The sequence below is a fragment of the Entelurus aequoreus genome, linkage group LG24 (assembly GCF_033978785.1).
Source record: "Entelurus aequoreus isolate RoL-2023_Sb linkage group LG24, RoL_Eaeq_v1.1, whole genome shotgun sequence".
In the NCBI taxonomy this organism is placed as follows: Eukaryota; Metazoa; Chordata; class Actinopteri; order Syngnathiformes; family Syngnathidae; genus Entelurus; species Entelurus aequoreus.
Genome location: NC_084754.1, coordinates 34,041,102 through 34,056,629, shown reverse-complemented (window position 1 = coordinate 34,056,629; position 15,528 = coordinate 34,041,102). Strand labels below are relative to the sequence as shown.

Below are 15,528 nucleotides of genomic sequence, written 5' to 3'. Positions count from 1 at the left end.
TGTGCATATGTATGTATTTATATATATATAATCTATCTCACAGTCTGGAAGTTGGATTAATCACAGGTGATTACTTGCTTGTATAATTAAATTTGCTTAAAAAAGTCTCCAATATTTGTACACAAATGCAAATTTATTGTCAGAATGTAATCCGGGAACATTTTAAATGTTTTACTCTAATGCATGTCATTTAAATGCACACAAGTTGCATTTAAAGTTTTATCTAAAGTTCTTTCAGGCTGCATTTTGGAGTAAAATTTGCCAGGGCGCACAACTGTCAAAGTCTCCTCACTTTTTTTTTGTACGGACGTACGCATTGATCTGATCACTGACCGTATGGGGTTAAGGTAAAAGAGCAAAATAAATTGCATGAATAATCTAAGTGTAATCAACACACGTTTCCCGCTTCAAAATAAAAGCGCTACATTATAGATCCGGTTTAACTACATTTCCAAAATAAAAATGTCTTACATTACGATCATGCTTTGTCATTAGGGATGGGCATCAGATCTGGTACTATTTTGGCACCGACCGAAACCAGCCAGTACTACCAGGCATCGATTGACGTCAGATCCAGCTGTGCCATGTTTTGGTGCTTTGTTTGCGCAAAGTGTTTGAATTAGCACTTGCGAGTGGCGAGTACTTTCTAGCACTTGAGAGGAAAACAGGCGATATAGAAGCCAACATGCTCTTAGTAATCTTGCAACCCATTAATGGTTAACTACAAAAACTCAACCGCGACAAATAGGAAACGCTCTAAAATGTGGCTCGTCTTTTCCAAATCACATGAAAATCGAGGCAAGTGGCGGGAATACTTCCAATCTGAGGAAGCAGCTGGTTAAACACAGGATTTTTCTCATAGCTGAAGAGTGCAGACTTTTTGACAGCCAAGTTAGATGTACGGCTACAACTCCTGCATTTGGCACCTTTAGCGACTCGACTGCAGCCAACAACACGGGGGAAGAAATGGTGTTAACATTTGGCGACAATAACAGCGACATCATCATCCTCTACATCTGATCCAGGCAAAAAGCCTACTGTATAAGAATGCATTAGCTTTACATTTGAACTTGCAATTGCTTAACTTGCATAATCAGCTCGGTTCCTTGTACCGTACTTTGTAATGTTAATGTAAAGTTTTTGCTTCACTTTCATTTGTAGTTTAATACTTTTGAAAAAAATGTAATTGGTGTTTTACTCCATCCTCTTTTGCTTATTTGTTTTAACTTAATTGCCTCCATGGACCCCCAGCACATATTTTCCAGGTTTTTTGTGTGTGTAATTCTAAGAAAATACCACTGCATTGTTGTAGTTAAGTGTTGTTATGTTGAAGAACTTTGCAAAACAATTCCAAACATTTTACTATACAAATAATTGGATATTGTTTTGATATATTTGATGATCAATCAATAAAGATAAATAAATATGTTACAATTAAACATTTTAAGACTTCATCATTATATAAATACACATTTTTACCACATAAACACAGACAAAAGTACCGAACATTTGTACCGTTGAGTACCTGTATCGATTCCCAGGTACTGGAAACCGGTACCGTATCGATTAAAATGTTAACGTACCCATCCCTTATTGTCAGAGATTTTTTGTAATGTTATTCTGTGATATTTCCACCAAAAAAAAATGCTTGTACATCAGTTGAGGAATATCCACATTTTGTGTTATTCCTGAGTGAAACGTACTTACAAATGAAAGTGTAACTCCTCCTCTGAATGCAAGTGCTCCTAAAGCAGGAATACAAATACTGTATTTCTACAAAATACAAAATCTGGCAAGACACCAACACACAGCAGGCATTTTTTTTAAAATTGTCATTAAATCGTGTTTGTCCCTTTTGTGTTGAGCTGTTTAAAAAAGCACAATGTTTAAAAAACATTTAAAAAATAAATAAAATAATAATAATTGATAACCTCACCACGCAGGAGAGAAGGGAAGAGCAGAAAAGAGAAGCGGTAGATCAACTGGTCTAAAAAGGGTCTATTTGAAGGCTGCAGGCCCGGTTTGCCTCAGAAGGAAGGCTATTTATCAATAAATGTTAGTCCTTATGTTCTCAACAAAAACTAGCCAGCAACCTGTTAAGCGAGAGTAATCTGCTATATCTCTAATCATTGCCTCTCACAGGCAGGGGGCCCAAGACTAGTACTCAATGCCAAGTCATCTTTCTGGCGAGATTACAAGTCCTCGCTATGTTCCTTTTTGTAATCTCTGATTGTCTCATCCTAGTGTCATTGGAGCTGATGTGTACAACTATGTTCCAGTAGCTAGTGGTGCGAATAGCCTGTCGTATGTGTTTACTAGGCCTGTTGCAAGTCATCTCCCTAAGATTAGCTTCAATGTTGGATGCTCGGCCCCCCGGACATACAGATTATTGTGTAGGACTAGCTAAAGGGCATGATCTGCATACTTGCCAACCCTCCCGTTTTTAGCGGGAGAATCCCGATATTCAGCGCCTCTCCCGACAACCTCCCGACAGAGATTTTCTCGCGACAAACTCCCGGTATTCAGCCGGAGCAGGAGGCCACGCCCAAAAAAAAAAAAGTCTGCCGCAGCTGCGATTGGACCTGACCAGCCTCCGGGTACAAGTACTGGAGTACCAATTGCTTGCCAGGGAAGATCTTCCCCAGGAAGCAAGGATTGACCGGTTTTGGGCCATGCTAGGGAGAGATGGAAGATTCCACACTCTCGTGCATTTGATGAAAGCACTTTTGTGCGTGCCACACAGCAATGCATCATCAGAGAGGGTGTTCAGCATGGTTAGAAGAATAGTGACAGAGAATAGAAAGAGGATGGACAATTCAACCCTTAACAAAGCATTGTACTTTCAAGTACAACAATGAGTAGATGAGTGTTGTGTGTGTGTGTGTGTGTGTGTGTGTGTGTATATGTGTAAATAAATGAACACTAAAATTAAAGTATTTCTTTTATTTATATATATAATAAAATATATATATATATATATATATATATATATATTGCTAGAATTCACTGAAAGTCAAGTATTTATATATATATATATATATATATATATATATATATATATATATATATATATATATATATATATATATATAAAATACTTGAGTTGGTGAATTCTAGCTGTAAATATACTCTCCTCTTAACCACGCCCCCCCCCCCACCCCCGACCAAGCCCCCCCCCACCTCCCGATATTGGAGGTCTCAAGGTTGGCAAGTATGATGATCTGCTATGTGTCATAACCAGATCACCATAGTTTGTAGGCCGTTTATGGTTGCTACAAACCGGGCTGGTTAGCTTGCTACGGCAAACGCTAGCAAACATGTCCGCAGAGTCTAAAGTTATGAAGTTACTCTGCTCTAACTAGCAGACACAGCCCTCTCGCAGGGACAAACTATCCACAAGAAGAGTGCATGAAGAACATGAAGCCATATTTACGTTATTTCTTTCACTGAGTCGAGTTCTTGCTCTCTTCGGAGCGAGGGCTCCGGACCTGTACTAGCTTAGCTTCGCGAGCTGAAAGTGAAGCAGTGAAACAGAGAGAGTGGGTGCTTTTTAAGTTCAATAAGACTACTAGATGTGTTAGAGAAGGGCTAAAGTAAGCTGTAAAACAATTAGAAACTCAAAGATAGCACTTAGCTGCTTTGAGCGAGCAGCGTTGGGAGCGAGCAGACTATCCACTTTGATGAGCACCAACAATAATATAATATTTGTTGCATTACTAGATAATATTTAGGCATGTACTGTATGCAGTTGCATACAGTACATGCATTTTTTTTTGTCAAAATGGAAAGTACAAATACATTTAGTAAAAAAAGATAAAGTACTTTACTGACGTATATTTTTCCAGGATTTCGCAGGCCATGCACTGTTAAATGATGTGGCGGGTCAGAGCTGATACCCGGGCTTAGAGTTGGACACTTGTGCTGATAAAAACGAATTGCTTGACAACTTCGATTAATAACGACCCAGATCTATTAATGTATATCAAGTACGGTACTTATCCATGAATAAATAAGTCTAACATTTCTTTCAATATCCTTAGTGCCTAATGATATGCCTCCATACTTTTGTACTTACACTTAAACTCTTTGCGAGTGTAGAAGTAAGTCTGGGCGACCAGATAGTCTGGAAAGTCAACTTCGTTGACATTGAATCTTGTAAAAATCTTTCTTTTTAAGAGCGCATTCCATCTCTTTCAGCTAATTTGAATGATATCTTGCTTGTACGTTTGCCTCTAAACTGTTAAAATACTCTGATATCTGCGCATATGGTGCTAAATGTACGCTATAGCTATATTCAATCAATCAATTAATCAAAGTGTATTTATATAGCCCTTAATCATAAGTGTCTCAAAGGGCTGCACAAGCCACAACGACATCCTCGGCTCAGATCGCACATCAGGGCAAGAAAAAACTCAACCCAATGGGATACAATGAGAAACCTTGAAGGGGACCGCAGATGTGGGGACCCCACCCCTGGGCGAACGGTGCGACGCACGTCGAGTGGATCTAATTAATAGTGTGAGAGTCCAGTCCATAGTGGGGCCAGCAGGGATCATCTTAAGTGGAGATAGGTCAGCAGCGCAGAGACGTCCCCAACTGATGCACAGATGAGTGGTCCACCCCGGGTCCCGACTTTGAACAGCTAACGCGTCATCTGTGGTCACCTAATAACCTCTCCATGCAGGGGAGGGGGCGGAGGAGAAAAGAGATGGCAGATCAACTGGTCTAAAAGCAGGGTCTATTTAAAGGCTAGTGTATACAAATGAGTTTTTAGATGGAACTTAAATACTTCTACATTGAATACGTGTCCTTCAGTGCCAGAACCGGAAATGTCTCTAGGTCACGTTACTGCAACCTGCCAGTGTCTGTCTAATTCAGAAAGTAACAGCAGGAAGAAGTACACTGGTTGTTAGATCGCACAATTAATGGAATTGTGGCCAAGGTTATTTTTCCTGGAAAGTCATTCATTGACAGTATGGACCCCCAGACAAAAACTGCCAGTAGGAGAGCTCTGGAAAGAAAAGAAAAATACCCACAAAAGTCTGCATATTTCTCCCATGAGCTCATTTCACCTTTCTCATAGCAGAGACACGCATATCCTGCATAAAAACCACAGTTAGGCGCATAAATCTCCCAAGCGGAGAGGGTGTGGGAAGCTGTGAGCATGTCATCTGATCCCTAATCACTATAGTGAGCCTCAGTAAAGTAGCCCTACTATTCTGAGACGCCAGCTCCAATATTGATCGGTACGACACAACCCAGAGATGAAACAGGAGCCTCTCACCAAATGGAGAATGAAGTGGTAGAGATAAAGGTTCTGGAACATATTCATGTTGGTTCTGCAAGCTGTGCATTGGGATGTTTGACACATGAGATTTTGATATGGCTTTTCATATACCGTAATGCTCATTTCTCACAGGTTCTTCCTAACAGAAGGATTCCATGCCGGCGCAGTGCGCCCTCTGGCTCTTTCTTCGCACGGGACAACACAGCCAACTTCCTGTCCTGGTGTCGCGAGGTTGGAGTTGGGGAAACGTGTTTGTTTGAGTCGGAGGGTTTAGGTGAGTACTGTACCACGCGTCGGCAACGCAAGAATCCAATCCACGGACATCTTGTGAAGAATACAATGTTACCTCAACATAAGAGCACATGGCATTCCACGACCAAGCACGTAACTCGGAATACGCGTCTCTTAAAGCACCCCCACCCATTAGAATGAGTCTTAATCAATTTAATCCGTGCTTGGCCATCCCAAAACAGCACCATTTTAAAACGTAACATGCCTTATAAAAATAAAATCATAACATATAGATAAGAAATGTTTGGAAAACAACACAATAGCAATACAAATGAGTACAGTACAGCATTTACCTCTTTCAGCAGACTGAAGAGAACTTTGAAATCCTTTTTAGTCTGTTCTGATTGGCGTTTTCCCGTCCCTTTAGATCCAAAGTGTACAATGAGTTAAATTACAGAAGAGAGAAGGCTGGTCAAGAAAACTGAGATAGCAGCGAGTAAAAAGTGATTTGCAGGGAGAGTTACTAATCAATAGCGAGAGTGGCGAGGACATCGCTGATTGGTAGTGCAGCAGAGCAACAGAGCCCCCAGGACACCGAGAACAGTTTCGGGCATGCGTATTAAGCACAGTTGTGGGTGGAGGAGCAAGCCTCGAGCTGAACCACTGCTAAAGGTTTGGCTCCAATGGCTGGAATTTGTATTTTTTTGTATCTTTAGCTGAAAGCTAATGTAAGCAAGCAATGACGTCGAAGTGGGGACTTTGTGTTGGGGCCAAAACACATGCGTTTTTTTCTGCCATTTAAATGTGTAATTTATTCAAAACATGTCATAAAAGTTCATATTAATCTAGCATATCGGTGAAACAAAATCTCCCTTTGGAAAATACAAAATGGTTCGTTCCACCTGCATAGCGGCAAACCTAACTTCGAAGATTTCGATCAATCAATCAAAGTTTATTTATATAGCCCTTAATCACGAGTGTCTCAAAGGGCTACACAAGCCACAACGACATCCTCGGCTTCGATCCCACATCAGGGCAAGAAAAAACTCAACCCAATAGGAACAACGAGAAACCTTGGAGGGGATCGCAAATGGATGCCGAGTGGATACGGTTAATAATGTGAGAGTCCAGTCCATAGTGGGGCCTGCAAGGGAATCATCTTGAGTGGAGACAAGTCAGCAGTGCAGAGATTTCACTCAACACAGACGTCATAACATCATCAAAGTTCAGCTTTAAGCATTCACACACAGCACCAACATTTTGGAACTAGGTTGAGGTGATAGCAAAAAGTTATGGCAGCATAGGAAAAAGTTATGTACAAGTTTTACTTTTGCATCTCTTGCACTTGACTTTGGTGCATTTAAAGACCCTTCATTAAAGTAAGAAACAGAGACAGTCTTAACTCCCATAAGATGCACTAATAAACATATAATCATAAATAAAAAAATGATGTGTCGTTATGATTCGTATTATCCATCCTTCTATTTTTCAAAACGAAACCAACTTATTTAGGAGGTTCATCTAGATCAGGGGTCGGCAACCATCAGCATACAAAGAGCCATTTGAGCCCATTTACAACCAAATAAAACCCTAAAGTTTAAAATATTTCATCCATGACATGACGATAACACCACTTATAGTTTTACTGAAATCAAACACTAGACAGAAAACAACCTCACCAAGTATTTTTGCTCTGATCAACTTTCCGTAGCAGTTCCGAAACGGCTCTTTTCAGTCATCTCCAGCCGGGTATTTTTCCACGAATGCTGTGTGTATGTCCTAGAAATGTCTTTTAACATTAGATTTTTTTGTTGTTTGCGGTTTTCTCCCCAAATATTAAGCACACATGTGAACCAACCTTGTCAACAGTCAAAGCAAATTAATCTGTCCATGAAGCATTAAATGTTCTATTTTCAACAGAATTGTTTTTTTTTTTTTGACCTGCCCATTGCCAGCTTACCAGATGTTGACCACTAAATACAATACAACTGCTTGGCAGAAAAATATGTTGTATAGGGGGTGTGACATACATTTACATCAACAAAATATTAAAATAAGTTGCACTTTTATATTATAAGATCACTCTCCAAAATAACTGTTACATTAAAACAAACTAAATAATAAAATAAAATCAATCAAAATGAAATAGCCATTATTTATTGACACAAGCAAAAGGGAGCCAGGGTGAAGGCATGAAAGAGCCGATGCGGCTACAGAACCATGGGTTGCAGACCCCGGTTTTAAATATGTTAATCACATCTTTAAAAAGTAAAAAACCTCAATAAGGTTTTACATGTGTTTTAAAAAGCGTGTTTCAATCAAATTCATGCAATAATTTGTATCTTAAGGATGTAAACATACCACTGTAGTGGTGACGTTGGATTTTGATTCTACGCTCCTGCGAGCAAGTAAGATCTAACAGCCTTTAATTGTGGCATTGGCTACGCCATCTAGTTGCTCGGAAGCTCGTAACTTAAATCATGCTCGCAATTTAAAGCATAACAAGAAGCAGAGAGACATCTCGTATCTCAAAATACTGGTATGTTGAGGTATTCGTAAATTGAGGCACCACTGTATTTCTAAAATCATGCTGATGGTCTTGCCAGGCAGGAATGCCATAGAAAAAAATTAACGGTACAAAACAGCATGCTAGGGAACAGGGATTGGCAACTCAAAATGTTGAAAGAGCCATATTGGACCAAAAATACCAAAAAAAAACCTGTCTTGAGCCGCAAAAAATTCTAAGTCTTATATAAGTGTTATAATGAAGGCAACACATTATGTAAGTGTTTACATTAGCTATATTAGCCTACTATCAAAGGCTGACTCAAATCTTCGTTGACAGAAATGTTGGATTTTAATTTTTGCTCTACACATTTTTGCAACATTGGAAATCATTAGTAAAATGGAGGCTTCTCAAAGAATGAGATAACTTCTGGAAATGACTGTCTTAGAATGGCCAAAGGTATAGATGTGTGTGTCCAAGTTTAAGGAAACGGCAGGCTGTCTTCTTCTAATGGATTTATTACAATCTTTGCAAGCTGGGTAAGGTTTGCTGTGGCCTGGAACAACATGGCACACAAACAACTATGAGAAATGCAGCCAATATTGCACACAGATAATGTGTCATGCAAATATAAACTAAATACACAAGAGGACATAAGTAAAGGAAATTAAATGAGCTCAAATATACCTACAAACCAGGCATAATGATGCAATATGTACATGCAGCTAGCCTAAATAGCCTGTTAGCATCGATTAGCTTGCAGTCATGGATTGACCAAAAATTCCCAAATAGCACTCCGGCAAATCAATCAAATCAACCAAGCTCACTTTTGTGCATTCACGCACAGCATACAAAGTTTGGTGGAGAAAATGAGACAACGAAGGAGTGGCATAAAACACGTCTTTCTGTGGCAGTGTCGGAGAAAGTTGGACCTCGAAACAAACTACGATGAGTTCAAGGATCGTTGAACTTAGCAGGACAAAACGGTACTCGCTAAATACTCTGATCAGTGAAGCATGTTTAGTATAAACAGTGGTATTTCTAACAATAAATAAGGTTTGTGTCATGTTTGTTGTCCTACAGAAAATATATTAAAACAAAAATGATATTTTTTCCATTTTCACACATCTCGGAAAGAGGTCCAGGGAGCGACTCTAGAGCCACGGGTTGCTGACCCCCGCTATAGAACATTCCAGATAAGATGCAGATGTCTGTCGGATTTCTCATTGACTGAGAAATGTTGGCGATAACACGCTTAAATGTAAAACTACTGTACTAACCATGTAGACCTCTGCCAAGGCCAAACAGTCCTCGTTCCGTCGCAACCAAGTAGGGGATTTTGGGGGGAAATTAAATCTTTGCCAAAATTTCTTGGGTTCTTGATTACCCTTATTAAAATCGGTAGTGAAGTTGTTCGGTACCTTGCTTCCACACTGGGCAGGGGTAGTAGTAATGATACAAATATTTAGTCAGGCTGCATACTAACGTGAGTGTGAATGCTTGGCTCTCTCAGTAGTGGCACATTAAAACAAAAGCCCGGGCAGGAGAGTGTGAGGAAAGTAGGCCAACGCTGCAAATGTTTCTATCAGCCAAGAGTAGGCATGCTTGTGTTGTCTTACTGTACGTCAATGTTAGCCATGAAATGCTTTTTACTGCAGTCAGATGCACACCATGTGAGCCTTGAAGTAACAGAAATATGAAGAATAGTTATGGAATTTGTTTTTCCCCCATAAAAATGGTGGTGGACCACTGCCAAGCGATTCAAGCTATGCAAATGATTTTTGAAGGCCATGTTTTCCCACTGAGTAAGCCGTTCGCTCAATGAACACCTTCAAAAACACTTTAGCAGCTGACAACTGTTCCTTTATTTCCTTCTCCTCCAGTCTTTTCCCCTTTTCCCTGTCAGTGCGTGCAATGGATGTAGTGTGTATAATCACGGTGAGGTGTGTCACATGCCACGGTTACGTATAGGTTGCCAGTGATTAGGGCAGGGGTGTCAAACTCATTTTAGCTCAGGGGCCGCATGGAGGCAAATCTATTACCACGTGGGCCGGACGGGTAAAATCCTAGCATAATTGTGAAGCAAAATCAAAATTAAATCAAGTGGAAATTGATAGAGTATATGAAACTAAATTCTTGGGAATAATAATTGATCATAAATGATGTTGGAAACCGCATATTGATTATATAAAGTGAAAAATATCCAAATCCTTTGCTATTCTTTATAAAGTAAGACACATGCTGAATAAAAAAATGTCTGCATATGTTATATTATTCTTTTATTTTCCCAAATTTAACATATTGTGTTGATGTTTGAGGAAATGTTTATAAAACAAACATAGAACCAATAATTAAACTTCAAAAAAAGTTAATCAGAATAATACACAAAGTGTGCTACTATGAACATACCAATCCATTATTTATAAATTCTAATGTGTTAAACTTTTCAGATATTGTGTTTTTAAAAACAATGGAAACAACCTTCCAGCTTATTTAAATTAAGAGGAGAAAACTATCATTTACGGGGTGTATTGATTTTTGAAAAAGGTAAAGTAAGAATGCATATAAAATACACATTTATTTGGATGGAGTTAAGTGGTGGAACAAGCTCAGGGATGAGTTGAAGACATGTCGTTCTTTGTTAAAGTTGAAGAAAACCTTGAAAGGTGAAATAATAGAAAATTATAAAATATAGTAACAATTACTTTCATCCCATTGATTTTTTTAACATTGATGTTCCAGGCAATCTCATTTTCAGTGAATGTATAGGACAGGCAAATACTGTATAAGCCTTGGCTTCAGCCTATTCTTTTTATTTTATTTTTGTGTGTAAATGTGAATGATTGTTGGTGAAGTGAAGTGAATTATATTTATATAGCGCTTTTCTCTAGTGACTCAAAGCACTTTTACATAGTGAAACCCAATATCTAAGTTACATTTAAACCAGTGTGAGTGGCACTGGGAGCAGGTGGGTAAAGCATCTTGCCCAAGGACACAACGGCAGTGACTAGGATGGCAGAAGCGGGGATCGAACCTGGAACCCTCAAGTTGCTGGCACGGCCGCTCTACTAACCGAGCTATACCGCCCCACATGATGCGTATGGTCTGTGCTGTTGAATTGGTCACACAGAATGGTTGATTGTATGACCGAAATAAACTCATTTCATTCATTTATTCATAATAACTTAAAAATACAACTATGACAACGTCAGACTGTTTTCTTTATTTTATTTCGGCCCAAAATAGAACAAGGACATTCTGAAAATGTACATATCACAAATAATCCTCTGGACAAAACACTTCAAGTTAGTAAAAAATGCTGGGGGAAAACAACAGTTTCAAAAGCACCATGAAGAACACAATGAAATTAGACTTAATCTCAGTGTTTCTACAAACCAATTAAACTTTAAGTCACAGCCCATCTATGATTGAACAAAAAACAAAATGAAGCATAAAAAAACGCTTCTAAGTATCAACTACCTCATTTGTCATTTCCATTGTTGACTTTCTTTAAATTTGCACAGAAGAAAATCATTTTACAGAACTATATCAAAGTGCAGTGTGTCATCCAGCACTTTAAATAGAATTACCATTTGTTTATTTATTTATTTTTTTACTCCTGTTTGTTTTACGTTGGGTCGAGGAGGAGGAGTCACACCCCCGCTTTACTGTGTACTTCTTGTTTGGTATACTTGCTCGCCCGATATAAACTATTTGCTTGCCTAACAGAATTGCCATTGCAACATTCAATGAACACATTTAGAACAGCAGTTTCTTTCATTTAAAAATGCAGCTTAATTTTACACTTAGCAAACTCATCTCGTGGGCCGCATGTTTGACAACCCTGGATTAGGGCATGTTAATTTTAAGATTAAAGATTAAAGTACCAATGATTGTCACACACACACTAGATGTGGTGAAATTTGTCCTCTGCGTTAAATCTGTCTTTGTGGACTTATTACATAATTACAAGAAATAAACACGACACATCCATCCGTTTTAATTGATTCATCACATTGTTGGCATTTGTATAATAAGGGCTTTGCTTTTTGACCTTTTAAGGTTACTGTACTTCCTGCTCTTGCTCGGTAAGTGAGCCGAAGTGTATCTTCCAAATGCTGAAATCAATTGTATTCATGCTTGTTTGTCGCTTCGTACAACTGTTTGTCCATACACACACAACGCAAAGGTCAGAAAGGAAGACTTAAAGGGGAACTGCACTTTTTGGAATTTTGTCTATCGTTCACAATCATTATGAAAGATGTATTTTTTTAAATGCATTTTAACTCGTAAATAAAAGTCCGCCTATAAAACCCATCCAAAAACCACCAACAATATTCTATTTACATTTCGTGACTTGAATATTCAGTTCAGTTCAGTTTATTTTGAACATGCATACAATACAATTACAAATGTTTTCAATTTGATTTTCCTCTGAGGTTTTATTGCTCCTCTTTTGTTGAGAAGAAACCGGCTGCTACCCAAGAATGTACAACAATTCTTCTCAACAAAAGAGAAGAAATATAACCTAAAGGAAAATCTGATTTGAAACATGTGTTTGCAAGTACAACATTTAAGACCTTTAGTATATCAGTATGTGGAATTAAATTATGGAATGGATTAAGCAAATAAATCAAACAAAGCACTAATATGATTCAGTTTACTAGACTGTTCAAACTACAAGTGTTCACAAAGTACAAAGAAGAACAATTATGATGAACATCTTGAACCTTTTTTTTTTTGAGATAATGATTATTTTGTATTTAATATTTGTTTACTTACTATGGTATATTATTTATTTATTCACTGTTCTGTTACAAACCGAAAACAAGGCTAATGGTATGCTATGGTATGAAAAGGGGTAGGATTAAATAAGCTCTGCTTCTTCCTACTCCTTTTTGGACGTGCTGTAATGAAACAACTGGAAATATGTGATGTGTTGCATTGTATTGTATGCATGTTCCAAGCAAACGGGAACTGAACTGATCAAATATAGGGTTTGTATTCATGTTGTTTTTGTTCTTGTTTAATAATTGACTGTAATATTCTTTCCTATGTGTTCGTGGTATGCTAGTTAGCTTGTTCTTCTACGTTTTGTACTTGTTTTCTGCCTCTGTAGATGTTTGTGTTATAAATGTTCTATATAATGTATTATTCTTTATGCAAGCATTTTTCTGTCCTTTTGTCATCCATGGTCGATTGTTTTTCTTTTGCTTCTTACTGAGTTGTTTCAATGGACAGTGTTAGTCATAAAGTATCGTGAAAGTATTACAAAAAATTACCATATGCATCATCATTTTCACTGTATACAGAGTCCCAAATTTGATCTCTCAGATCATTCTTAAAAGCTGTCATACTTTGTTCTGTACATATTCTTCAAAATGTCTTTTTGTCATCCATGTTCCTCTTCTTGTAGTTTCTGTCATAGATTAGAAACACTGGCAGATGATCACTGATGTCGGATATTAGCAGACTTCTTGTGGTGTTATTAGCAAAATGATTAGTAAAAATATTAACAATAAGTGTTATATTAACCAAGTATTAGTAATATTGTTATTACAAGCGCTAACACAGACAAACTATTCATAGCCGCACCGTGTTCACTAGCGTGTGTGCCTATGTTTACATCATTGAGTGGGAATCTGCTTCCTCTGCGCGTGAAAAGTTATTCTACATCATAAATCATGCCTCTCGCCTGGATAATAGAAGGACAAGGATGTAATCCAACATTTTGGTACACTTTGACAGCCAAATTAGATCCGGAAATGGCGAGAACAACACGGAAAACGCTTTGTTTCACGCCCCTTTTCTTCGTGAGGATTTTAAGTCATTTTATATCTAAAACGGAAATATAACAAGATTCTATTAGTCGGCATCCTAATGACAGCAAACATTGTACAGTAAGTGATGTTTTATTATATTTGTAGGCTCTCATGAAGTCTGCAGTGAGTTTTAATCAGTGATGTTAAAAAAAAAAGCAAACGTCGTGATGCGTTTTTAAAATGTGCCGCATATACTAAAAATGACAAAAATACGTCAATATTAAATGTTATTATTAATGTGCCTGTTACTAAATTACATATATACTTACAGCTTGTATATAAAACCTTAATGGAAGTGTTTAGATGTTTTTTAAGGACTTTATAGGCAGAATAGAGCGATTCCTCTAGGCTCCATGTATATATTGAAGTCGTCACCGCTATTATTTTTCCAGACACGGACAAAAATAAACTTCATAAACGTTATATAGATTGACCCACAACATTAGGTACACCTGCACAGTCACCAGTCGATTGAGACTCAATCAAAAAAAGTGCCCATTCCAGCATTTATGTCACTGCGTGTCGCACGTCCGTGTTATTAAGCACATGCCAAGATTAGATGACAATAATCTACCTTTTTTTGAGTGACTCCTCAGAGCCTGAAGCTCCTCGCCATGTCCAAATAACTACGTCCACCTCGCTGTGACATCACCATGTGGCCAGATTCAAAAAGAGAGGCAAACTGGAGGCATCCATAACTGCGTGCGAGCTTATGCCCTAATGCAGGAACCTTATAGTTTAAGGCTTTGATATTGTGTAACACTAATATGCAACATTGAAACAACATTTACAAGCCAGACAAGACAATTCCACATAAATGGGCTGTGGGTTCTGCTACCACTTCCATTTGTATTCAACCCCTGCTGGTTCTGCCACATAAACAACTTAAAAAGGAGTGTTGCTGGTTACTGGGGTTCAATTCCCACCTTCTACCTTCCTAGTCACGTCCGTTGTGTCCTTGGGCAAGACACTTCACCCTTTGCCTCTGATGGCTGCTGGTTAGCGCCTTGCATGGCAGCTCCCGCCATCAGTGTGTGAATGTGTGTGTGAATGTGGAAATAGTGTCAAAGCGCTTTGAGTACCTTGAAGGTAGAAAAGCGCTATACAAGTACAACCCATTTATCATTTATTATTTAAAAACACCACACTTTTAGTGTCTTACCATTGTCATCCACGTGTTCCATTGTGTGCAAGTGATCAACTGTTAGCATTTAGCACATAAGCAGCATCATATGTTACCATTAGTCTTGTGAGCATGTTAGCATGCTGTAAACTTTATTTTTTTCTCTAATGGCTTTTTAACAGTTTTTTTTTTGTTCTTCCGAAGTTCTTCACAAGCAACCACGAGAAGTTTGTCTCTGCCTGTTACAGTTGGGACGGATAGCATCCAGGTAATTGTGAATATGCACAATTGGTACACTTATACACATTCATAAAGGTCACATTTTTAATACAGCTCAAAATGTATTTGGTAAATGTATTTTTGCATGTTGTGAATACAGTACTATACAGTCGTGGTCAAAAGTTTAGATACACTTGTAAAGAACATAATGTCATGGCTATCTTGAGTTTCTAATAATTTCTACAATTCTTATTTTTTTGTGATTGAGTGATTGGAGCACATACTCGTTGGTCACAAAAAACATTCATGAAGTTTGGTTCTTTTATGAATTTATTATTTA

General features: G+C 38.1%; 1 protein-coding gene across 2 annotated transcripts in view; it reads left to right on the top strand.

The window, feature by feature from the left end:
- Window positions 1–15,528, top strand: part of LOC133641745 (growth arrest-specific protein 2) — a 62,418-nt gene that overhangs the window by 28,148 nt on the left and 18,742 nt on the right. For both annotated transcript variants that reach the window (XM_062035708.1, XM_062035707.1), the window contains exons 4-5: window positions 5,420–5,561; window positions 15,174–15,237. In XM_062035708.1, the coding sequence (XP_061891692.1) occupies window positions 5,420–5,561; window positions 15,174–15,237 (206 nt within the window). The remainder of the gene's footprint in view (window positions 1–5,419; window positions 5,562–15,173; window positions 15,238–15,528) is intronic.